At 58.2% G+C, this 23,413-nt stretch overlaps 1 protein-coding gene, 1 long non-coding RNA gene and 1 pseudogene across 5 annotated transcripts; 1 reads left to right on the forward strand and 2 right to left on the reverse strand.

Annotated features, from left to right (window-relative positions):
• Positions 1 to 64: 64 nt before the first annotated feature.
• On the reverse strand, positions 65 to 2,029 carry LOC123803777 (uncharacterized). The gene is made up of 3 exons (XR_006782975.2): positions 1,813 to 2,029; positions 1,507 to 1,704; positions 65 to 606 (listed from the first exon to the last, which is right to left on the reverse strand). It is a non-coding gene; the product is annotated as an uncharacterized LOC123803777 (long non-coding RNA).
• Positions 2,030 to 2,163: 134 nt separating this feature from the next.
• Positions 2,164 to 23,399, forward strand: TUBGCP6 (tubulin gamma complex component 6). 4 transcript variants are annotated; one of them, XM_045815445.2, is made up of 26 exons: positions 2,164 to 2,413; positions 2,592 to 3,401; positions 4,471 to 4,634; positions 8,017 to 8,227; positions 13,107 to 13,280; positions 14,417 to 14,538; positions 15,327 to 15,405; positions 15,509 to 15,618; positions 15,736 to 15,827; positions 15,925 to 16,064; positions 16,941 to 17,090; positions 17,664 to 17,745; positions 17,833 to 17,921; positions 18,005 to 18,120; positions 19,311 to 19,449; positions 19,708 to 19,779; positions 19,923 to 21,219; positions 21,357 to 21,415; positions 21,510 to 21,651; positions 21,735 to 21,903; positions 21,979 to 22,120; positions 22,206 to 22,400; positions 22,472 to 22,604; positions 22,672 to 22,885; positions 22,968 to 23,167; positions 23,261 to 23,399. In XM_045815445.2, the coding sequence occupies exons 2-26, from the start codon at positions 2,661 to 2,663 to the stop codon at positions 23,350 to 23,352; spliced, it is 5,124 nt and encodes a 1,707-aa protein (XP_045671401.2). In that variant the 5' UTR covers positions 2,164 to 2,413; positions 2,592 to 2,660; the 3' UTR covers positions 23,353 to 23,399. The 4 variants fall into 4 exon arrangements, 3 of the variants coding, with proteins under 3 accessions (XP_045671401.2, XP_045671402.2, XP_087724717.1); XM_045815446.2 differs by having other exon boundaries at positions 2,164 to 2,399; XM_087868591.1 differs by having other exon boundaries at positions 2,164 to 3,401; positions 15,539 to 15,618.
• Positions 11,756 to 12,709, reverse strand: LOC123803778 (cytochrome c oxidase subunit 6B1 pseudogene; annotated as a pseudogene).
• Positions 23,400 to 23,413: the final 14 nt, after the last annotated feature.

Genomic DNA, 23,413 nt, shown 5'->3' on the forward strand with positions numbered 1-23,413 from the left:
CCAGGAATAGCAGAGAATTGCAATTTGGGACAAGTGGACTATGGCAACACCAAAGGCAAGTCCAGCAAGCAAAGAGGAGCGTCATTTTATGGAAAAGCAGGAAGAAGCTGGGAGGGCTTGTTCTAAATGGACATCCAATGGAGAAAAGCAAGAGTTCAGGATGATGATGATTTTCTGATGATTCTTTGCTGTTGATTCTTCCCTCTCATGTATGAAGAAAAAAGAGGAAATCGACGATTAGGATGTCTGGGGGCACGGGACTTTATTAGGCTTTTCTTTAAAGTCCCCTAAACTATGTCTTTCTGATCTTTCCAAATAATAGGGTCAAGTCTGCATTTTCAGCAAAGTACGTAGAGGCTGAGCTGTAAGAGAAGTTTGGGATCCAGTTGTGACAGGAGCCAGCCAGTCCCAGAAAGCCTTGTAACTGGTACTTAGTTGTACGTTTGGGGGAGTTCAGGATGCCTTGAAGTCTACCTGGATCCAAATGTCGTCGTTCTGAAGTTAGGCGCCCTAAGTATTGTTACCGAGCTTAAGTAAACCGCCATTTTTCTTTGGAGCTTTTATGTCCTGTTAAAGCTAAAAGTTTTAACAGGTGGATGCTTCCTCCTGTGAAGAGGTTGGAGAAGGGGAACAGAAGAGCAAATCATCTATATATTGTAACAAAGCGTAGCCTACAGAAAACTTTGTAGCATCTGATTCAGCTTCTGAGGTTTGTGAACAGTGAGAAGGGCTCTGGAACCCTGGGGCATTGTGTCCAGGTGAAGGCAGAACGATAATGGCCTAGTTTACCTACTGGAATACTAGAAAATGCACCCCATAGGTCAGTTATGGTGAGCAGTTCACTGTCAGTAGCACATGGGGTCAGGAACAGCAGGGTGCTGCTCAGAGGAAATGGGCAAAACTCCATCCTCTGCCATCGGTTGTCTCACAGGTAGGATGGGTGTTATAGGGACGAGTAGGGGGGATAATAAGGCCCTGAGTTTCTAGAGTATTCTTTTGTTTCTAGAGTATTCTTTAATTCTGGGAAGAGGTTTTTTTGTTGTTTTTCCTCTGGGGAGAGGTCTTGAGGGATCTGTTGATGGGAGGTGCACTGTGCATCCTGCCAAAATCAGCCAAGCATTTTGCCCATAAAGAGCATGGCTGTAGGAACAAATGACCGGTGTCCCAACTCTGCCACAGACACAAGTATAGGAAACATGCCAAGGGGTCCTGTATTTCCCCGGGTTGGCTACTTTTGGTTAAGTCAGTCCATTTAGTGAGAAATGCACATGAGAAGCCACCGCAGTTTTAAACACAGAACTGGCTGGGTCCCAGAAAGGGGGGTCCCCCAAAGCACTGTGATTTCTGGGGGCCCGTTTCTCAGAGGTTTTTCTCTAGAGCAGACAAATTCGTCAGCAGCGCAGCTCTGACCGAGCAGTCCAGTTCTGAAAAGGCGACCCCTCCGCCAGGACAGGGCCTGGAGCGCCTCACACAGCGTCCGGAGCTTGAAATCCGGGGAAAACTTACCCTCCAGCCTTGGGTCCGCGACGGCAGCGGGCTCCGCGGGCTCCAGGGGCGCCCGCACCTGTCTGCGCAGCCGCTCGCAGCCCGTGGGGGTCCGCTCAGGGTTCCGCAGGCAAGCTAGTCCCGTGAACCCTAAAAGTCACTTTACCAGCACATATGGGTTTCTTCGGAATGGTAGACTTGCAGCCCGGGCCCAGCGAGCTGCGGCAAAAGCAGAGGAGGAGGTTGGCAGCCTTGGTCCGCGGGAGAGAAGCAGGAGTCAGGGTGCTGGGGTTGCTCCCGGCCGGAGCTGCAGGGCGGTGGACTTACCGGAGGAGACGCGGCGCACAGGGCTCGGGTCCCTGCGTCCCCGCGGGGCGCGCTCGGGCTGGGTCTGCGACGGACGCGGCGACGACCGGGGTCCAGCGGGGGGCCCCGCTCCAGCCCCCACTCCTGGCGTGCGCAGCCCCCCTAGCGAGTGCCCCCTCTGTTAGCTTTCACTCTCCCGATCTCCGAAGACTTGAGCAAAAGTCTGACTCCGCCTCCTTTGACTAGCCCGCCACGGGCCTCCAGACCGGAAGTGCCCTGCCCGCCGCACCTCCAGGCCCGCCCCACACTGGCCCTCCCGATGACGCAGTTCCGGCGCGCCCGCTTTAGCGGTGTTGCGGGGTCGCGAGGCAGTGACGCCGCGGGCGGGGATGGTGGTGGCGGGAGCGGGCGCTGCGGTCTTGTCGCGGGGCGAGGTCTCTCCCGGGGACTCTGCCTGCCGCCACCCCCACACTCCCTCCTCCGACGGCGCGCAGCCCCCCCCGTCCCTCTCGGGACGCCGACAGACCGTGCAAAGCGGGCCACGTCCACTGTGTACGGCCCTCGCGCAGTCTCCTCAGCATTGTCCTACTTCCGTGACCCCCTAAAGGGTGAAGGCTCGTGGGTGCGACAAGGGGCGAGCTGGCGCTCTGCAGGCTACCGCGGGCGGCGGGGTGGCGGTGGGGTGGCAGTGGGCAGAGGGAGGGCAAGAACCTGGAAGTGCCAGTGATCCTCCGGGTGTCGGTTTCGGGGTCGCCTGGCATTCAGCCCGGTCTGATCCGCTCCCACGCCCTGCTTTTCAGAGGCCGGAGTGCAGCCCGGCTGGGGCGCTTTCCCACTGCCTAGGGGCCTGGAACTGAGAAGGGGTGGGCATGGCCAGCGTCCCCCAGCTGTTCGACGACCTGTGCGAGGCCCTCCTGCCGGCCGCAAAGGCTCACCTGGGCCAGCACGTCGTGAGCCGGAAGAGGGCAAAGCAGAGCCTCAAGAGGGTGGCCTACAATGCTCTTTTCACGAATCTTTTTCAAGATGAGACTCATAAACTTCAGGCTGATCTCTCGAAACTCCCAGTGAAGAACAAGATCCTCATGCTGTCCTTCGACTTGAGAGTGGGTGGGCTCGGCCCTGAGGCTGACCGTTTGGAGGAGCTTGTGGAGGAGGTCCTAGCAGCCCCTTGCTGTCCGCTGGTGGAGGTGGGGTCTGTTTTGGACCTCCTGGTTCAGCTGGCAGGGAGTGGCCCCCCTCAGGTGCTGCAGCGCAAGCGTGACTACTTCTTTAACAACAAGCATGTGGGGAGAAACGTGCCCTACAGCGGCTACGACTGCTACGACCTGAGTGTGTTTGAGATGGACGTTCAGTCTTTGATCTCCAGAGAGGAGTACTTATGTCAGGACATGATCCAGAAGGCGCTTCAGGTGATGGAGGCGGCCCCAGGCACTGGCCTGCCCACAGTGGGGCTCTTCTCATACGGGGACCCTTGGGGTGACAGGTTTGAGAGAGACACCCGGGTCTCGCTTTTCGGCGCCCTCGTGCACAGCCGCACTTACGACATGGATGTCCGACTGGACCTGCCCCCGATGCCGGACAGTGCAGACCTCTCTGGATTGGCCATTAAGGTAGAGTGTTTGCTTTCCTGCATCCAGCTCCCCGGCAGCTGGAAATGCCTCCTTTGACCTTCCTTTGGTCTTGGTAAAGGTAGGGTAGCGCTCGAGTCCCTGTCACTTGGTAGCTGAGCCGTGGTGAGGCAGGGCTGCTGGAGTGGGCTTCACCTGGGTGGGCAAGGACCCCGCTGCCCACCTGCAGGCCAAAGCGGCGTGCTGCTTTTCACCTTCTAACTGGACGTGTTGTCAGGTCACTTACTCTGCTCTCTAGGGTTGCTGTTTACCTTTAATTATAAGGAAGTAACAAGTTCGGCCGCATATCAAGTACTCAGGAACCACGTGCAGTAGTTTTGTTCGTACTGTGTGTGCAGTTTTGTGCACGTTCTTCCACCTATGACGTGGGATGTTTCCTACCTTAGTAAATCATTGTTGGCCTTTGTGTTTTGCAGCCTTATAAATGTTGCTGGAACATTTCAGTGCTATCAGTACTCACTCCCTTACTATGAAAAATTCTCGCTATAACAAACATTTTGGTGTGCATAAATTTTTGTTTATTATGATTTTTTTTTATTTTTAAAGGATTTATCTATTTATTTGAGAGAGAGAGCGAGAGTGTGCGTACGAGTGGGGGGGGGGAGTGGGAGAGGGAGAAGCAGGCTCCACGCTGAGCAGGGAGCCCGACATGGGACTTGATCCCAGTACCCTGGGATCATGACCTGAGCCGAAGGCAGACACCAAACCAACTGAGCCGCCCCGATGTCCCTACTATGATTTCTTTTATGCTGGGTTCCCCAAAATGGAACTTGCACATCAGAAGCATTTCACGATAAATTTGGTTGTAAGTTATATTGACACTTACATGTTCTATGCAACTGGAAGTTGATGATCTTAATCCCTTAAGTGACTCGGTGGGAGTGAAAACATTGTGTAGTAGTGGCATGCTCGGGAAAAGTAGAGGAAACATTCTGCTGGGTGTTTCTTGTAATGGGGAGTGTGTGGGGAAGTCCTGGAATTCTGACCACACTTGGGTGAAATTTGACTCCAAAGGCATACGTGATGTTTCCTTCTTTCCTGTGGTCTCCAGGTTCCTCAGAGTGTGGATCAGTCCGACGACGAAGGGTTCCAGTCAGCATCTAATTTGACTCCTGACTCCCAGTCTGAACCAGGCATGACTCCGGACATCGACCTGTGGGATGCCGTGCTCACCTACGAGGCCAGCAAACGGAGGTGCTGGGAGCAAGTTGGATGGTATGTGAGCCTTTGCCACTAAACGCACCCCCCCCCCCCACCATGTGTGAATGTGACCTTTACTCGGGAGAGCTCAGGCAGTTGTTGGTAGAGCAGCTGTGGTGGGGTTAGGTGCCCGGAAGTTTCAGTCAGGCTACTGTGTGGCCTGGCCTGGGTCCTGGGAAGTGAGACAGACACCGAGGGGAAGGACTTGCAGGCTTCAAGGAGGTTCCCCAGTGCCAGTAACTTCTGCAAGTCAGAGTCAGTTGGCACCTGAGTTATGTGCTGCCCGTGAGGCTCCCAGTCAGAGCCGTCGAGGGCAGCCCGGCAGGCTGTGTAGTTGGGGCCAGGGCACAGGGTGCTGGTGAGGGAACGGTCTCTGGGTCCACTGGTCTTTACATCGAGGACTGACAGTGGTGCTCTCTGGCTGACAAGTTCCGGTCATAGCAGTGCTGCCCTGACCGGTGCCAGCATCTCGTCCCCTGGGCTCATCTGGGTCCAGAGGCCTCTGCACTCAGGACCTCTCAGAGTCTGTAAAGCTCTGGTGTCCCTGAAAACCTCCCAGAATGGGGACAGAAGACACACATTTCCCAGTATTTGTTCCTGGGACCCTCTTGTCCGATCTCATCTGCTGGCAGTTCTGTGGAATATCACCTTGGGGAGCATGGGATGGAAGGGGCAGGGTTAGCAGGAGTGCGGTGCCTTCTGATGCAGCGCCTGGGCCCCAGCAGGGTCTTCTGAGGATGGGCACGTGTCGGGGTGTGGACAGTTAAGTGCCGGTTGTGTTTGGGCACCACTCCTGCTGGTGAGGTCATCTGCCCCCCCGCAGCGGATTCCTCCAGGGATGGCCAACTCCCTGCTTCCCTCAGCACCACCGGTGGGGGCTGCCTTGTCTGTCCTGTCCCGAAACTTCTTGTCTTATGTGCACAGAGCTATCCCACTTGCTTCTAACGCCTCACATGTCTCAAAAGTGGGCCAACAAGTTAGCACTTTCTTTTGTAAATATGTGCTTAGTGGTATTTCATTCATTAGTTCCTACTTTTTAGGTCACTGTTTAGGAGATATGATTGCTCACCAGGTCTCTGTCCTTGCCCCTGTTCTGCTGAGCGCAGTTAATCTCCTTGGTGTCCCCTGAAGGCCACTGACCTTAGAGCTCCAGCAGCGAGGAGTGCCGCAGCGGTCTTCCCTGAGCTCCCAGGACGAGAACCCATGCCTGGCAGTGCACACATGGTGGCTTCTTTAGGGAGACCCTCAGGCGGGCGTGGGCCCCAGACTCCCCTTCTCCAGACATCCTCCTCTGCCCGTTCTGGTGTGAACCTGATCCCACTGACTGCTGACCCCTGAGGCCTTTTGCTCTAGTTCATTGGGCAAATCTTTTAAACTTGTTTCAGTTTAAATCCCAGCCACCTGCTAGTTTCCTACCATGAGCTCTGGCTCGTGGGCAGCTAAGGAAGGTGCTGCCCTCCAGAAGCAGAGCTGCCTGTCCGCCCGCAGCCCTGGGACTGTCAGCTCTGTCCTCTGAGACCCCCTGGAGGACCCCTCCCCCGTGCTTCACCCCAAGTACCCGCGTGGGTCTGAAGGCTGCCCTCCTCTGCCGTGTCTCTGTGGCGGCCCCCATTCTGGGGGCAGTGGTTTCATTATGTTGACGGCTGAGTTCTCTGTGGGGACAAGAGGAATTTGGTGTTTTCCTTCATGGGCTTTTCTGCCTGAGCTCAGAATCCCCAAAGGGGGCACACATGGCCACGGTGGTGCTGGCGTCGACCCTGGAAGAGGGGGGCAGGACTGCACCTGTCCTGAGCGACTCCCTGGAGAAGGCGCAGAAGAACCTTGAAACTCGAGAGGTCTTTTCTCACGCTCTTCTCTCCCCGAGGGAGTGAGGGCAAATGTCCATGGTCTGGCCACAGCCCACCTGCAGACCTGGACGCCTCAGGACTGGCCTCTCTGATTCCTCCTGCCCCTCCTGCAGCCTCCACACAGCTGATGCCACCTTCGGGGACAGCCCAGAGCACATCATTGCTCTGCCTGCTACCCTTGATGACTGCCCCTGGTCTGGATTGAGGGCCTCCCCGCACCCCCCAGCTCCACTCACACTGACCCCTTTTCTTACTGCTCCCAGGGCGTCTCAGAGCCCTCCCTGGCCCTGGGGTCCAAGTCGGTGCTTCCTCCTTTCTTCTGTCTATAGTGCTTGCCCCCGGGAGGCTGGGCTTGTCTGCCTTGCTGCTCCCCCTGCACTCAGGTACTTGCCGAATGAGAAGAATGATTGATGAGCGTTGTCAATTAAAAAGGATTGATTTTCTTTTTATTTGTTTGTGAGAGAGGGACACCTGGGTGGCTCAGTCGGTTAAGGGACTGTCTTCCACTCAGGTCATGAGCCCAGGGTCGGGTTCTCTGCTCAGTGGGGAGCCTGCTTCTCCCTCTCTTTCTCTCTGCTGCTCCCCCTGCTTTTGCTCTCTCTCTCTCAAATAAATAAATAAAATCTTAAAAAAAAAAAGATTTTATTTACTTTCGAGAAAGAACACGAGCAGGGGGAGGGGCAGATATTTTGGGGGGCCAAGATCCTGTGGTTCTTTGTGCCCTCCCAGGAGGAAGTGCGCTGCCCGAGCTAAATGGGGGTCCACCTGCTGGGTGGGTCTGGTCCTGCTGGGGTTGCCCTGACCGGGAGCTCCCCCTGCCGGCCTCCTGGCACCATTGTCATCATCTCTGTCTTCGGTTCACAGAAGTCGCAAAATGTACATAGCATAAAATGCACCGTCATGCTCCATTTATTTATTTATTTATTTATTTATTTATTACAAGATTTTTTATTTATTTGACAGAGAGAGAGACAGCCAGTGAGAGAGGGAACACAAGCAGGGGGAGTGGGAAAGGAAGAAGCAGGCTCCCATGTGGAGCAGGGAGCCTGATGTGGGGCTCGATCCCAGGGCTCCGGGATCACGCCCTGAGCCTCAGGCAGACGCCTAACGACTGAGCCACCCGGGCGTCCTTGTCATGCTCCTTTTAAGCATACAGTTTTGTGTGTGGCTTATTTAACTTAGTATAATGTCTTCGAGGTTCACTCATGTTGTAGCAGCTGTTACAGCGTCCGTTCCAAGCCTGAATCATGCTTCACTTTATGGACGGGTGACATTTTGTTTATCCATTCATCTGTCCGTGGATACCTGGGCTGTTTCCACCTTTGGGCTATTGTGAATAATGCTGCTGTGGACGTTGTGCTTATTTTTAACGTAAAGACTGTTGCTATGGTCGTCCTGAGGACCAGCGTGTGCCCCTGGGCACCGGGTGGGTGGGGGCACGTGCTGCTGCTTCTGGTCTTAGTCCCTCTCCCCCCTGCCTTTTGTTCATGCAGCTGAGGTGTACGTGTCGCTCCGTCCACTCAGTGCCCCGTCCTCTGTCTCCCACACAGCCCCCCTGGCCACAGAGAGGAGCCCTACCTCACGGAGGCCGGGAGGGACACCTTCGACAGGTTCTGCCGGCTCTGCCACGGGGAGCTGCAGGTGCTGGGCGGGGGTCTGCTGCAGGCCCCGCTGCCGGTCCTGGTGAAGGAGTGCGAGCTGGTGAAAGATGCACTGAACGTCCTGATTGGGGTCGTGTCTACCACGTTTTCCCTCTGCCAGGTAAGCAAGTGCTGGCGTGTGGGGACGGCACCAACACCATGTTGTCAGTCTGCTGGCTGCCTGGCACTTTACAGGGTAGATAGGAGCCTGTGCAGTAAGCGGGTGGCCTCAGATGCCAGCCTCTGAGCGGGGGGAGGGAGAGTGTGGGCTGGGAAGCTGGTTCCATGGCCTGTCCACGGTCATGGCCATGGTCTTCTTGTTTCAGTTCTAGAAAGTCTTTGTTTATGAACCTCCTTTTAAAACTGAACAGAAGTGAGCTGTTTATCGCGATTGGTGAGACAATGGACTGTGCCCGCCATTTCCATGCCCATCTTCAGGAGGTGCTGAGGGGCCCTCTGACCCTTCCCTGTGCTCGGACAGGGTGCACACTCAGCGCCCCCCCCCCGAGGAGCACCTGCCTTGCAGGAAGGGGCCCCGCGGCTCTCGGGGACTGTCACTGGCTTTACTCAGTGCCGTGGGCCTGTCTCCTTGCCGGTGGGCGGGACCTTGCTCGTTCGGGACAGAAGCTGTACTTTAGCCACTTTTGCCTCTTGCTGGGCACTCAGTATTTACAAGCATGAAGCCTCACACACACCACTCTGCAGCCTGTTTCGGTCTCGGCGCCCCGCCTCTCTGCGTCTTAAATGTTCCTACGTAGTGGCTGTTCTTGAACTTGGGTGTGTGCTCGACGCATGTCCTGGGGTCGCCCTGGAGACATGCTGTCCAGCAGACTCCTCAGTGAGTGTGTGATGCAGGGACTGCTGCAAGGGCCACGTCGGGAAACTTTCTAGAATATGCCATTTTTATGGCCCTACTGTGGAAGCAACCCCTCCTTTTTTTTTTTCATTTTGGTAAAATATGCATAAGTTAAAATTTACCATCTTAGCCACTTTTTTTTTTAAGATTTATTTATTGATTGATTTAGAGTGTGTGTGTGTGCATGCGAGCTGGAGGGGGGCGCAGAGGGAGCGACTCCTCACTGAGCGCGGAGCCCTCCGCAAGGCTCAGTCTCACGAGCCTGAGACCAGGACCAGAGCTGAAATCAAGAGTCGATGCCTGACTGACTGTGCCACCCAGGCGCCCCCCCACTTTTTTTTTTTTTTTTTTTTTAAAGATTTTATTTATTTATGTGACAGAGAGACAGCCAGCGAGAGAGGGAACACAGCAGGGGGAGTGGGAGAGGAAGAAGCAGGCTCATAGCGGAAGAGCCTGATGTGGGACTCGATCCCGGATCGCCAGGATCACGCCCTGAGCCGAAGGCAGACGCTTTAACGACTGCGCTACCCAGGCGCCCCACCCCCCCACTTTTTTTTAACCACTTTTAAGTGTGCTATTTGGTGGCATTAATTCCATTCCCAGTGTCGTGTGAGCATCATCACTATTTCCAGGATTTTTCATCTTCCCAACCTGAACTTCCCAGACTCGGTCCCCATCACGCACTCTCCCCCCAGCCCCCGGCCCCGCCGTCTGCTCTCTGTCCCCGAGTCTGACCACTGCAGGTGCCTCCTCGGAGTGGCACCAGACAGGATGTGTCCTTCCGTGTCTGGCTTACGTCACTCAGCACAGTGTCGGCAGGGCTCCCCCAGGTCGGGGCAGGTGTCAGCAGCTCCTTCCTCTCTAAGGACTACTTCGTGTATTATGTACCACATTTTATTCATGCATCCATCCGTGTGGATACGTGGGTTGGCCATTGTGAATGTGCTGCTGTGAGTGTGTGTGCAAGAGTTTGAGTCCCTGCTCTCAGTTCTTTCTAGTACATACCTAGGAGTTCAGGTGTTGGGCCCTCTGATCCACGTATGTGTAGCTTTTGGAGGAACCAACGAACCGTTTCCCACGGCAGCTGCACTGCTGTGCCTTCCTTCCTGCATCCTACGAGGGTTCCAATTTCTCTGCGTCCTCTTGCACACTTGCTGTTTTATTTGTTTTAAGGTAACTGTCCTAATGGGAGTGAACTGGTGTCTCATAGTTTTGATTTGCATCTCCGTAGTGACTAATGATAGTGAACATGTTTTATGTGCTTATAGACGATTTGTGTATCTTCCTTGCAGAAATGTCTATTTGCGTTCTGCCCATTTTTGAGTTGAATTGTTGAGTTGTAGCAGTTCTTTATATATTCTGGGTATTAATCCCTTGTCAGATTCATGATTTGCTAATATTTTCTCCTATTCTCTAGGTTGTCTTTTCATTTTCCTTATAGTTTTCTTGGAAGCATGCAAGTTTTTAATTTTCATGAAGTCCAGTTTATTTGTATTTTGTGGCCTATACCTTTGGTGTCATATGCGAGAAACTGCCAAATCCGGGTCATGAAGATTTGCCTTTGTGCTCACCTAAGAGTTCCTTGGTTTTAGTTCTTACGTTGAGGTGTTTGGTCTACTTTGAGTGAATTTTTTTTTTTTTTTTATAATCTCTGCATCCAGTGTGGGTGGGGCTTGAACTCAGGACCCTGAGACCATGAGTCGCACGCTCTACTGACTGAGCCAGCCAGGAGCACCCCATGCTTTGAGTGAATTTTTGTATATGGTGTGAGAGGAGGATCCAGCTTAAATCTTTTGCATGTGGACATCCAGTTTTCTCAGCACTGTTGGTTGAAAAGACTGTCCTTTCCCCACTGAATAGTTTTGGGACCCTTATTGAAAATTGCCCATATATGTGAGGGTTTATCTCTGGGTTTCCTCTTTTGTTCATTTGGTCTAGATGTCTGTCTTTAAAGATTATTTTGGTTCTTTTTTTTTTTTTTTTTTAAGATTTTATTTATTTATTTGACAGAGAGACAGCCAGCGAGAGAGGGAACACAAGCAGGGGGAGTGGGAGAGGAAGAAGCAGGCTCCCAGCAGAGCAGGGAGCCTGATGTGGGGCTCGATCCCAGGACCCTGGGATCATCACCTGAGCCGAAGGCAGACGCTTAATGACTGAGCACCCAGGCGCCCCAATTTTGGTTCTTTTTTTTTTTTTTTTTTTTAAGATTTATTTATTTGAGAGAGAGCCTGTGAGCAGGAGGAGGGGCAGAGGAGAGGCAGCGAATCCCAGGCAGACTCCCCGCCGAACATAGAGCCTGACAACACAGGGCTCAGTCCTACGACCCTGGGGTCATGACCTGAGCTGAAGTCAAGTGTCCAATGTTTAACCGACAGAGCCTCCCGGGTACCCCTCAAGTGCTATTTTAAGCAGAAATGGTGCAAGCAGATGTTCGTGCCTCTGTTGTGCTAGGGAAACCCTTTTTCAGTCTTTTACCGTGGAGCGTGGCGCTAGCTGGGGGCTTGTCGTGCTGCGGGGGATCCCTGTATGTCCTAACTGAGTGCGTGTGTTTACCGTGGAAGTGTGTTGGAATTTGTGAAATGTTTTCTTTGCCCCAATTCAGATAATCCTGTTTTTTCTTCATTCTATTAATGTGGTTTATTACAATGATTTTTTTTTTTCACTTCTCCAGTGAGTGTGTATCATTAGCTAAGCCATGATTCAGGACCCCAGGTTGGGGATCACAGGCACACAGGTGCCCCTTCACCCCCTGGGAGCAGGATGGAGGACAGAGGAGAGGTCGGTGGAGCCAGTTCAGATCTTCCCAGGAAACGTGCCTTCTGCCCCGCAGTTGTCCCAGGCCGACTCCCAGGATGTGGGGCAGCGGGACTTGTAGGGGTGCTGGTGCCGTTCACGAACGGAGACGTCTCCCCTGTTAGCAGTCACGTAGATAGTTCTGCAGCGGCTCCTGGTCTGGTTCTGGTTGGGGAAGGCTGTCCACAGGGGCAGTCTCATAGTTCTTGATTTTGGTCTTGATGTCTTCTGCCACGGTGCTGCCTTTATCCCTGCAGCGGCCCGCGGCCCAGTGGGACCCTTAGCGGAGACTGCCTCGATGGACTTTTGTATGCTAAACCCCTCTTTTTCATATGCTGCTGGATTTGATTTGTTAGTGTTTTCTTTTTCAGATTTATTTATTTATTGGGGGGGCGGAAGGGGAGAGGTAGAGAATCTCAAGCAGACTCCATGCCCAGCACAGAGCCCCATGGGGGGGCTCCATCCCACGACCCTGAGATCACGTTTATCAAGGATTTTTACATTTCTGTTCATGAGGAATGTTGTCATGTAGTGTTCCCTCCTTATAGTGTCTTTATCTTCCTGGGGAATCAGGGCAGTACTGGCCTGTTAGAATTAGGAAGTATTCTCTCCTTTTCTGGGTTTTGGAAGAGTTTGAGAACTATTGATGTTAGTGCTTTAATTGTTTGGTAGAATTCACTGGTAATGCCATCTGGTCCTGAGCTTTTCTTTGGTGGGAGGGTTTTTTGTTTTTTTTTTTTTAAGATTCCTTTAAATTGCAGTAAAATACACAAAACATTTACCATCTTAACCTGCTGGGAGGTATTGTGTCTGTTGGAGCCTGTTGATAGAGATGCTGTTGGCTGGGATGCCTAGGGCTGGTTCTTTGGCCTTCCCTGCCTGCTGTGCCAGAGGCGCGGTGGGCTGGCCTTCGCGGCTCCCCCGTGACTGATGACACAGCTCAGCAGCAACCATGTGTTACCTCCTTTGGACGCGTCCCCGCGAGTCGAGTGATCAGATCTGATGACAAGCACTCCAGGTGTTCTGCCTGCACTTCTTGGGCAGGGTGGGGGCGGTGTGTCTTCCTGCACCCTCACCCGCAGCTGGCTTGACGAGTTAGACGTGTGCTCTTTCTCAGTGTGGTCCGTGAAAAGTGATCCCTTGTTTCTGTGTGTGTGTGTTTTTATTCCCAGGGTGGGATGGTCGGGGGGTGCTTTGTGGCCCCTGCTCTTGTTTGTGTGCCTCAGCTTGGGGCATCCAGTCTTGGGGACAGTCTGCGTTGTGCTGAGAGGGCGGAAGGGTGGAAGGGGGCAATGCTACCATGTTGGGCTCTGGGTGCCTGACTCCGGAGCCTCTCCTCTGCCCTGTCCAGCCAGCTCAGACCTTCGTGGTGAGGCGGGGTGTCCATGTGTCTGGAGCCTCCCCTGAGAGCATCAGCAGCCTCCTCTCAGAGGTGGCCGAGTGCGGGACACACTATGCACGCTTGAGCCGCTTCTCTCTGCAGCCGGTGCTGGACTCCTCCTGCAGCAAGGGCCTCGTGTTCCAGGTACGGCCCTCAGCCTCGCGGCGGTCCCAGACCTACCCGACAGCCTCAGAGTTCTTCCCCAGGACGCTGAGCGCAAGCCTTTTTCCTTAGCAACGTCGAAAAGCTGACAGTCCCTCTTCAGGAACGGGGTCCTCAGGGATGATGTTTTAGTTCTGCTGTCCCTTCACTGCCAACCTGGGCAGCCATGTTTAGGCCGTGGGATACAGGTGTGGCCAGCATTCGGGGGCCCGGGCAGTATGGGGTGGACGTGTGCTGCCTGTTCCCTGCTGGGTCCTCAGGGAGTTGCACAGCGACCGACACAGTGTCCTCCCTTATTTGTGGCACTGAAGTTCTCGGACCCGGGGCTGAGCCAGCTCTTCTGGAGAATCTTATAGTCGGCCCATATGCTGGGAAGAGCCCCCCTGGGACAGCAGGTGTGGGGCCTGCTGGGAGGGGCAGGCATCCAGATGGAGCAGGGCGTTTTGGGAGAACTGAGAGAAGAGCAGCCGGAAGGCTGAGCAGAGGAGGCAGGATGCTGGGGCCCAGTGGGGGCTGGGCTGCACGGGTTCCTTCACTTGGTGGCCCAGTGGCAGTGCTGTTGGGTGATCTGATGAGGTTGAGGTTTGAGACGGTGCAGGCCGGGCCCGTGGAGGCAAGGAAACTGATGAAGGTGGGAGGGACCGCCATCCAGGTCATGGGATGTGGCTGGTGGGTGGACTGACTTTTGTTCCAGAGTGTTCTGTGCAGACCTCCTGTGAACACGGGAGCTGAGCTAGGGTCCTGCTGCTGTGGTGCAGCCCAGGATGTGTGTGTTGCCAAGAGCCCGATGGTTTGAGCAGCCGGAGACCCTCTCAGAGTTGGCACCTGCATGCAGAGCCTGGCTACCCCTTCCAGAACTCCCCCCTGGGACCCGCAGTTCCCAGTTTCCTGGTGTAGCTGGTCTGGGCCCTGGGATGCCGTGAAGGGTCCTTGCTTCCAGCTAGGCTGGGGTGCCTGGGCATGACCCATAGATTTCCATTCCTTGGAAGATGGAGCCCGAGGGTTGGGGGATGGGAGCCAAGCCTTTTCCCCTAGCTCCAGCGTATCCTTCAAGTTCTGAGCTCAGCGGCTGTGTCCCTGTGCCCGGCTGCCCTCCTCCCAGCCTCCTTGCCCGACAGGCCTTCACCAGTGGCCTGAGGAAGTACCTGCAGTATTACCGCGCTTGCGTCCTCTCCACTCCGCCCACCCTGAGCCTCCTCACCATTGGGTTTCTCTTCAAGAAACTGGGCCGGCAGCTCAGGTGAGTCTCGGCGTGGCGGCTGAGTGTGGGGGCCATATGGGGGCAGGCGTGGGACTTGCTGGGCCACGAAAGGCTTGTGAGAACAGGGGCCCTTGCTCCCGACGGTCTCCCCAGGTGCTGTGTGCTGTGTGTCTGTTGGTGGCTTACTGTGGCAGGCCCTGTCTAGGGTTGGGGGCTCCTGCATGAAGGGCACACGGGGTCCCCACAGACCTGGCCCCTGGCGCTCATGGGCCAGTTTGTAAACACCAGGCAGAGTGGTGTGGCAGGTGCCCTCTGGAGAAGGGAGCATGAGGGCCTGGGGATGCTGGGGAGGAGGGTTCAGTGGGAGAGGAAACCTTGCGGGCAGAAGAGCTGGAGGTGGGGTACAGTGAGGTCGGCGGGAGTCTGGGGGCACCTCGAGGGTGCTGGGGCAGGGGCACCGTGCCGCCATGTGGACGTAGATTGCAGCAGGGCAGAGAGGGCGAGGGGTCTGGGTGGGGTCTGGGCGGTCGTCCAGGCCAGAGGGGGTGTCCCTCGGCGTGAGGTGGGGTGCTGCAGGTGCAGGAGAGGGTCATGGACTCAGGGTGGTTCTGAGTCCTGTCCAAGCCTGAGAAGGGGGTGGAGATGCACAGGGTGCGTGGGGGGGTGGGCAGGCGGGAAGCTCGGAACTGGAGTCCTTGACGTCCGGGTGCCTTTAAAGCTGGAGCCTGAAGGCGGGCAGAGGTGGACCTGGGGGACATTTGGCTCTGGTGTCGCCTGACGTGGGCGCTCTGTCTGCTCACCTGGGCTCACGCGACCTCTGCGTCTAGGTACCTGGCCGAGCTCTGTGGCGTTGGCGCAGCACTCCCAGGTAGCAGCGGCGGAGAACCCGAGACTGCATTCCCCACAGTGAGTTCTGGGCTCCTCCTGAGCGTTGCCCCGGTGGTGGGGCTGCTGCCGGGCGTCAGCCCAGCGCTGTGCGCACTGAAGCCCCTGCCCGTGCTGTGTCCAGGGAGTGAAGTTGCTGTCCTACCTGTACCAGGAGGCTCTGGATAACTGCAGCAACGAGCACTACCCGGTGCTGCTGTCCCTGCTGAAGACCAGCTGTGAGCCCTACACGAGGTGGGGTCCGCACGCTGCTCTCGTCACACATCTGCTGAGGCCGGGGTTGTGCGGGAGGAGGGGGCGGACCCCCCCCCGACCGCATGCCCCTCACGGCTGGCCCGGGCACCCTGGCAGGTTCATCCACGACTGGGTGTACAGCGGGGTCTTCAGAGACGCTTATGGCGAATTCATGATCCAGGTGAACCATGAGTACCTGGGCTTCCGAGGTAGGTGGCTGCCGGTTGCTAGGCTGGGCCTCTGACATCAGGTGGGTCAGGGCCTGTGCTCGACCCCAGCCAGCCGTGTGTTCTGTCCCCCATTTAGATAAGTTTTACTGGACCCACGGCTACGTGCTCATTTCCAAAGAGGTGGAGGCCTGCGTCCCCGTGTTCCTGAAGCACATCGCTCACGATGTGTACGTCTGCGGGAAGACCATCAATTTGTTGAAACTCTGCTGCCCCCGGGTGAGCGGGCCCGCCCTCCTGCCGCTTCTTGTCCCGCTGCTGTTCCCTGTCCCCTGAGACCTGGCCATCTGTCCTTAGTTTGTGGTGACCTCTCATTTTCCCCTGAGTGTCACAAGCAGCTCCATTGAGTCCCTGGGAGCTTGACCATGACAGAATGAAAAGCAAAGGCGTTCCCGAGGCCAAGGGGCAGTGGGCTTATTCCATCCCTCCCCGTGGGAAACTGCCCCAGTGGGACAGGTATGGGCTGCATCCACAGGAACATGGACCCAGGCTGCTTTAGGGAGTTGTGTCCTCGTGGCTCGGAGGGTTGCCAGGCTCCAAAGAGCAACCTCTTCATCCGTGGGGTGAAGCCCTGTGTGAGGAGGGGCTGCTGCTTTCTGAGCAGGGAGGCAGGTGGGCTGCCCAGGACGGGGCTGGGGAGGGGCCAGGAGGCTCAGCCTGTGGCTGGTGGGGTCCCTCCTGTGCTGGGCTGAGAACAGACGGGAGCTGCCAGGACATGGGGAGGGGGCGGATGCTGGTGAGCTCTTGGCTGGGGCTCCCTGGGGAGGGGGCAGAGCAGGGGGTTGGCCAGCAGTGAGGTGGGGTCTGTTCTGTCCGGGCTGACCTCAGGGCGTGGGTGCCCGTGCCTGTAGCCCACGCTCCTGCAGTGGGGGAGGCTGAGGAGAGGTCTTCACAGCCTCTGGAGGGTCGTTGGGAGGCAGCCCTGGCCTGGGCAGAGACCCCACGCAACCCGTCTGGGATGTCCTGGGAGCCATGCCCCTTGGGTGAATGAACGTTTCTGAGAAAGGGAGCTGTCCCCATGGGTCACCAGGAGCAGAAGCAGAGGTGGGCACAGGTCTGTGTCACTGGCTCACTGCAGGTTTTCTTTCTTGGTAGCATTACCTCTACTGGTCTGATGTCCCTGTCCCCCGGATCTCGGTGATTTTCTCCCCTGAGGAGTTGAAGGAGGTCGAGAGGGACTGTGCCATTTACGTGGGGCGGATGGAGCGGGTGGCACGCCACAGCTCCATCAGCAAGGAGGAGAAGGTGCGGGGTGCCATGGGGCTGGGGCCTTTCCTTGCACCTCCCTCCCCTCTAAGGGTCTTGGGCTGATGGGGAGGCTGCCCCTGATGTTCTCTGTCTGGGTGGGGGACATCCGGGCAGGGGCTCTGTCCTCTCTTCTCTGGAGCTGGCTGGGCGGTGGACGGGCCCAGTCCTGGGCAGCAGGACCAGAGGTTCCTGCACTCGGTGGCCTCTGTGAGCTCCTCTCCTGCTCAGAAGGGGCTGAGGTACCAGGAGCTGAGCTTTGAATGTTTTGTGTACCCAGGGAGGGGTTTGATAGGAAGCCCTTTCGGCCTGGCCTCCCGGGCAGACCTCAGAGAACAAGCAGGGGTGGAGGCGGGGAGAGGGCCGGCCCTCCATCCCTATGGGGGAAGCCTGCCCTGAGCTCCCGGTCCTCTCCAGGGTGGGTGTGTGCAGGCATGGGGGCTCGGCCCCGGATTGCTTGGAGGGGGTGCTGCCCCTGGAGGGGCCTGCATGGGGTCCGAGCAGCCACGCTCTCACGCCGTCCTAGAGGAGGGGATAGAGAATTCGGATGTGTTTACACACGGTCTTTTTCAGGAATTACGAATGGAAATTGCAAAGCAAGAATTGATTGTCCAGGCCCGGGAAGCAGCTTCCAGAGTCCTGCGAGCGCTCAGTGGTACGTGTGGCTCGGGTCGCCCTCTGTGGTTCCGGGGCCACCTGCTGCCGGCTCCTCATTGCACCGCCCCCTCCCGTCTCCATGCAGATCGGCAGACGTCGGAGCGCAGGGCCTTGGATGCCCGCAAGCGAGAGCAGTTTCAGAGGCTGAAGGAGCAGTTTGTGAAGGACCAGGAGGTAGGCGTGCGGCCGTGGGTGGGCGCGGGCTCGTGGGGTCCGGCTCTGACCTGCACGACTGTGTGCTGTGCTGTGCTGTGCAGCGGCGCCGGGTGGCCAGGCAGGAGGCTCTGGATGACGACTTCAGCTATGCGCGAGAACTCCACGACAGGGAGAGGAGGCTGAGGGCCCTGGAGGAGCAGCTGGAGAGGAAGGCGAGGTAGGCGGCCGCGGCGAGGCGGTCAGTCTGGGCTGACCCTCCTGGTGTGATCTTGTGATGGTCGTCTTTTTATTTTGAAGATTTTCAAGTGTGAGTTAAGGTAGGAAGAGTAGGGGTCCGAACCCCAACGTGCACCTGGGCGGAGTGCCTCTGGCTGTTCTGCTGTGCTCAGGTGTGTCCACCTGTGCTCAGGGCGTCTTCTCGTGGTTGGTTAGTGTGGATTGGAATCCAGACAAGGTGTGCACACTGGGTTCGCCTCTCCTGCTCTGTCTCGTTATTTCTGCTGGGTTAACAGTTCCTCTGCCTTTACTTATTTTTAAACCTGCGATCAGCCCGACAGCTGGACAGACGGGAGCATTTGTCCAGCCCAGCGGCCGAGAGGCTATCTCGTTGTGGTGCCCTTGTCCTGCCCTCCCCTACCTCTCCCGTAAGCTGGCAGCAAAGCCGGTGTTTCCCAGGGGCACCTTTGTGGGGGGACTGTCTCTTCCTGCCTGTTGTCTCTCGGGGTCGCAGTCGTCCTGACCTTAGGTGCTGTTCATGGAGAGTGTGTCTTGTGTGTGCTTGCCCGTGTGCACATGTGCGCGCATCTGCACGTGTGGGCTTGTGCACGCATGGGGGTAGATGTTGTTGTGTTGTTTATAGGAGACAGCGAGGTGTAGGGGCTGTTGTCCCTGGTCTGGGGCAGCCAAATGGGAATTAGCCAGTCCAGGTCTGACCCAGTTCCCTGCTAGAGAAAGGACCAAAATCTCCGGGAGTAACGTGCGGGGAGAGCTGCCAGGAGCAGATGCCACGTTTGTGTTGCACTCTGTGTACCCTTTTGCATTTCTCTCTAGTTCTTTGGAGTTTGTACCAGCAGAACAGGAAGGTGCCTCTCATGCGGGGGGCCTGGCAGCCCCGGGCCTCCTGTCTGTCCTCTTGCTTTGGGCCATGCAGGGGCTCGTTCTGTTATTTGCTTAGCAGAAGTCTGCTGAGCCCTGGTTAGGTGCCTGCCCACCAGGGTCCCAGTCCGGGGGGCAGAAAGACCTGCCCAGTGAGGCCCCTGCAGGTGCCGTGGGGGCCCACGGGGACCAGCTGCTGGCCTGGGAAGGTGCCGAGGGCCCCTGCCGTGGAGAGCCATCCTAGCCCACAGGTCACCAGCCGGACAGTGGTGGGCGACTGTGGCAGCTGGGTCTCTCTGGGCGTGGCTTTAGGCAGGCGCTGGTTGACCACTACAGCAAGCTGTCCGCAGAAGCAGCTCGTCGAGAGCAGAAGGCACTGTGGAAAATCCAGAGGCACCGACTGGCAAGTGCTCGGCTACGTTTCCTCGTAGAAGATCAGAAGCACATTCAGGTATCACCATAGTTTCTGATGGGAGCTCTTCCCCTGGGCTCCGGGGGTCTCGGAGCCCCCGAGAGTACACGCAGACCTGGGTTCTGGGAGAGGGTTGGTAACTCAGTGCTCTCTCTAGGCCCAGGCCCTTCTCGCCTCAGTGCTGTGGCCCGTGTGGGCAGTTGGGGCTGTGGCTTCCATGTGTGTTGGGTGAGGGTGTGGAGGCTCTGGGTTGGATTGTGCGGGGCTGGGTGTTCAGCGCTGCTGCCTGAATTTCAGGGGATGCTGAAGGACGTGTCTGAGGGGAAGGCCCCAGAGCCACCGGCCGTCCTCCCTGCTGCCGGCTCCCAGGTGAGGGCTGGGGCCCAGGTCCGCACCGCCCTGGGAGCACAGTGGCTGTGGGGTCTGGCTTGTCCCGGTGGCTCCCCACTTGATGAGCTTTGGCGCCGGTTGCAGAACTGCGCTTGGGGGACCAACACCCACTTGTGTTTCAGGCTCCGTCACCGGGCCCCGAGCACCCCGCGGGAGGCTGCAGCCGTGATGCTGGGTATGCAGGGCAGCAGCATGTGGCTGCCTGGGGTCGTCCGAATGCACAGGAGCCGCGGCAGCTCAGGCCTCCAGCCGCAGGGGCCCGTGGCTCGGGGCCGGGAGCTGAGCCACAGCCGGGGCTGGTGGACGGGCCGGGGCCGTTCTCTGAGGGCCTCAGCATCCAAGACTTCCTGCCCACAGCCCGGGAGGCCGAGCCGCCTGCACACACTGGCGTGACCCCTGTCCTGGAGGAGGCGCTGCAGACCATTGGCTCAGACCTGCCTCCCTCTGCTCCATCCGAAGCAGCGGGCACAGGGCCTTCTGGGCCACAGGAGTACGATTTCAGAACAATCCTGAGGCCAGCTATAGCCCCCTTGGCTTCCCCAGGGTCCCCGCAGATTGTAGGAGGCAGCTTGAGGAATGGGGGGCAGCAGCTATGGGGGGATAGTGTCATGCAACCAGAAGACACAGGTGTCTCCGATAGGCAGGTGGCTCTGCCTCACCCCCAACCCCCCGCGCACACCCTCCCCCAGGATGGGAGTAGCCAGGCCATGGGGCAGCTCCTCCGGCAGCTGTCAGAGGGCAGCGTTTCCACAGGGGGCTGTGTTTCCGGGATAGCCCCCTCCCGGCCACGGTGGAACGTTCATGGACACGTGTCTGACGCCAGCATCAAGGTGGGGGAGAACGTGTGGGATGTGGCCCCCTCCCGGCCACGGTGGAACGTTCATGGACACGTGTCTGACGCCAGCATCAAGGTGGGGGAGAACGTGTGGGATGTGGCCCCCTCCCGGCCACGGTGGAATGTCCACGGACACGTGTCTGACGCCAGCATCAAGGTGGGGGAGAATGTGTGGGATGTGGCCCCCTCCCGGCCACGGTGGAATGTCCACGGACACGTGTCTGACGCCAGCATCAAGGTGGGGGAGAATGTGTGGGATGTGGCCCCCTCCCGGCCACGGTGGAATGTCCACGGACACGTGTCTCAGTCCTGCGTGGTACTGGGTACAGTCTCTGGGGAAAACCAGCCCAATACGCCCAGGCCCTGCCAGAGCCCCCCCGACCACGTGTCCCAGCCAGGCCTCAGCCTGGGAGCGCAGAGCCCTGTCTGGGAGCACGAGCCACGGCTGCCTGCAGAGACGGCCTCAGACAGCTCCTGTGCTCAGGTGGCTGGCTCCAGTAGTGGGGAGGCAAGTGGCCTCCAGGCTCCGCCGTCTGCAGTGGCTGCATCTGGGGATCTGGGAGATAGTATCCCCAAGGAGCCAGGTCAGTGGGGCCCCTACAGCTGTCCTATCACTGGAGGCGTGTGGGCGAGGAGTCTGCAGCCCCGGGGACTGGGAGGTACCGCGCTGCAGGAGGCGCTTGACCCTAATACCCCCTCCTGCCCCACTTGTGTTGCTCAGGACCAGAGACGAGTGGGGACACTGAGGACCTCTCTCCAAGTCGCCCTCCGCACTCTCAGGTGAGGGCAGATGCACTTAGGGGTCTGGCCACGCATGGGCACTGAGGGCTTTGGGCCTCCAGGTCGGGGATCCCACCCACCCTTTCCTTCCTAGAAAGGAGCAGCGGCCCTGAGCAGCCCCAGCCTGGGAGAGGAGGCGGCTGCGGCCCAGCGCTGGGGTCAGGAGCAGGCCTACCTGGCCGGTCTGGCAGAGCAGTACCGCCTGGAGCAGTACCCGGACAGCTACGAGGCCATGTGTGAGTGGCCAGCCGTGGCGGCGTGCAGGCGGGAGCCTGGCCGGTGTGTCTCCACCACTTAACGGCAGTCTGCCATCCTGCAGCGGAGCCTCCTGTCGCCCACCTGCTACACCACGGGCTTCCCCGGGCCTTCGCCCTCCCGGAGGACCCTCGGGTCCGGTCAGACGCAGATGAGACCGCGGTGCAGCTGAGCGAGCTGCTGCCCCTGCCTGTGCTCATGAAGCACTCCATCACTGCCCCCCTGGCTGCACAGTGAGTGCCCAGCCCGGTCCCCCGCCTTGGTCCCCGTCCCCGCCCCTGCCCCTGACTCTGGGCCCCTCCTGCCAGCGTCTCCCTGGTGAACAAGGCTGCTGTGGACTACTTCTTTGTGGAGCTCCGCCTGGAGGCGCACTTCGAGGCACTGCGGCACTTCCTCCTCATGGAGGATGGGGAGTTCGCACAGTCCCTCAGCGACCTCCTCTTCGAGAAGGTGACCCCTGGGCGCGGTGCAGGCCTGGCTGTGGGTGGGGGGTGCTGGGACTCCCCCGGGACACGTGCGCCCTCTCCCGCCTCAGCTGGGGGCGGGGCAGACGCCCGGGGAGCTGCTCAACCCGCTGGTGCTCAACTCCGTGCTGAGCAAGGCCCTGCAGTACAGCCTGCACGGGGACACGCCCTACGCGGCCAACCTCTCCTTCGCCCTCAAGTTCCTGCCTGAGGCGTTTGCCCCCAACGCCCCGGACGTGCTGAGCTGCCTGGAGCTCAGGTACAAGGTCAGCAGGGCCCCTGAGGGGGTGGGCCGGGGGCTCCCCGCGGGGGTGCGCTGAGCCGGCTGTGCCCGCAGGTCGACTGGCCCCTCAACGTCGTGGTCACCGAGGGCTGCCTGAGCAAGTACGGCGGCATCTTCTCCTTCCTGCTGCAGCTGAAGCTGATGATGTGGACGCTGAAGGACGTCTGCTTCCAGCTCAAGCGCACAGGTGAGGCCTGGCGGGAGCCCGGGCTTGCGCGGCCGCGGCCTTGGCTCATCCCTCTGCCCGCCCACAGCTCTGGTGAGCCACGCGGCCGGCTCCGTGCAGTTCCGCCAGCTGCAGCTGTTCAAGCACGAGATGCAGCACTTCGTCAAGGTCACCCAGGGCTACATCGCCAACCAGATCCTGCACGTCAGCTGGTGCGAGTTCCGGGCCCGGCTGGCGCAGGTGGGCGACCTTGAGGACATCCAGCGCGCGCACGCGGAGTACCTGCACAAGGCCGTCTTCCGGTGAGGGGCTGGGGCTGGGGCTGCTCCTCACGCACGTCTTGGGGGGCTGGCGCCCCTCACCGGCGGCTGCCTGCGTCCCCAGGGGCCTGCTGACAGAGAAGGCTGCGCCTGTCATGAACGTCATCCACAGCATCTTCAGCCTCGTCCTCAAGTTCCGCAGCCAGCTTATCTCCCAGCCCTGGGTCCCGGCCGGCGGCCCCCGGGGTGCGGAGCACCCTAACTTCGCCCTCATGCAGCAGTCCTACAGCACCTTTAAGTACTACTCCCATTTCCTCTTTAAAGGTGACTGTCCCCCCGGGCTGGGAGGGCTTGGGGACAGCGGGGCAGGAGCCACCAGGTGGGCCTGGCTGAGCTCCCCCCCCCCCCCCCCCGCAGTGGTGACCAAGCTGGTGAACCGAGGCTACCAGCCCCACCTGGAGGACTTCCTGCTGCGCATCAACTTCAACAACTACTACCAGGACGCCTGAGGCCGCCGGCACAGGGCCCCCCCCCCCCAGCGCCTCTTCCCGGGCGGGCGGGCCACCACAC

Source organism: Ursus americanus, chromosome 17 (assembly GCF_024610735.1).
Source record: "Ursus americanus isolate L20-20 chromosome 17, mUrsAme1.1.p, whole genome shotgun sequence".
Lineage (NCBI taxonomy): Eukaryota > Metazoa > Chordata > Mammalia > Carnivora > Ursidae > Ursus > Ursus americanus.

Bases quoted from the DNA above. Each gene is read 5' to 3' on its own strand.
- TUBGCP6 (XM_045815445.2), top strand. From the start codon at position 2,661: ATGGCCAGCGTCCCCCAGCTGTTCGACGACCTGTGCGAGGCCCTCCTG. The intron at 14,539-15,326 runs GTGAGTCTCGGC...CTCTGCGTCTAG, and splicing joins AAACTGGGCCGGCAGCTCAG to GTACCTGGCCGAGCTCTGTG. The intron at 17,746-17,832 runs GTACGTGTGGCT...GTCTCCATGCAG, and splicing joins AGTCCTGCGAGCGCTCAGTG to ATCGGCAGACGTCGGAGCGC.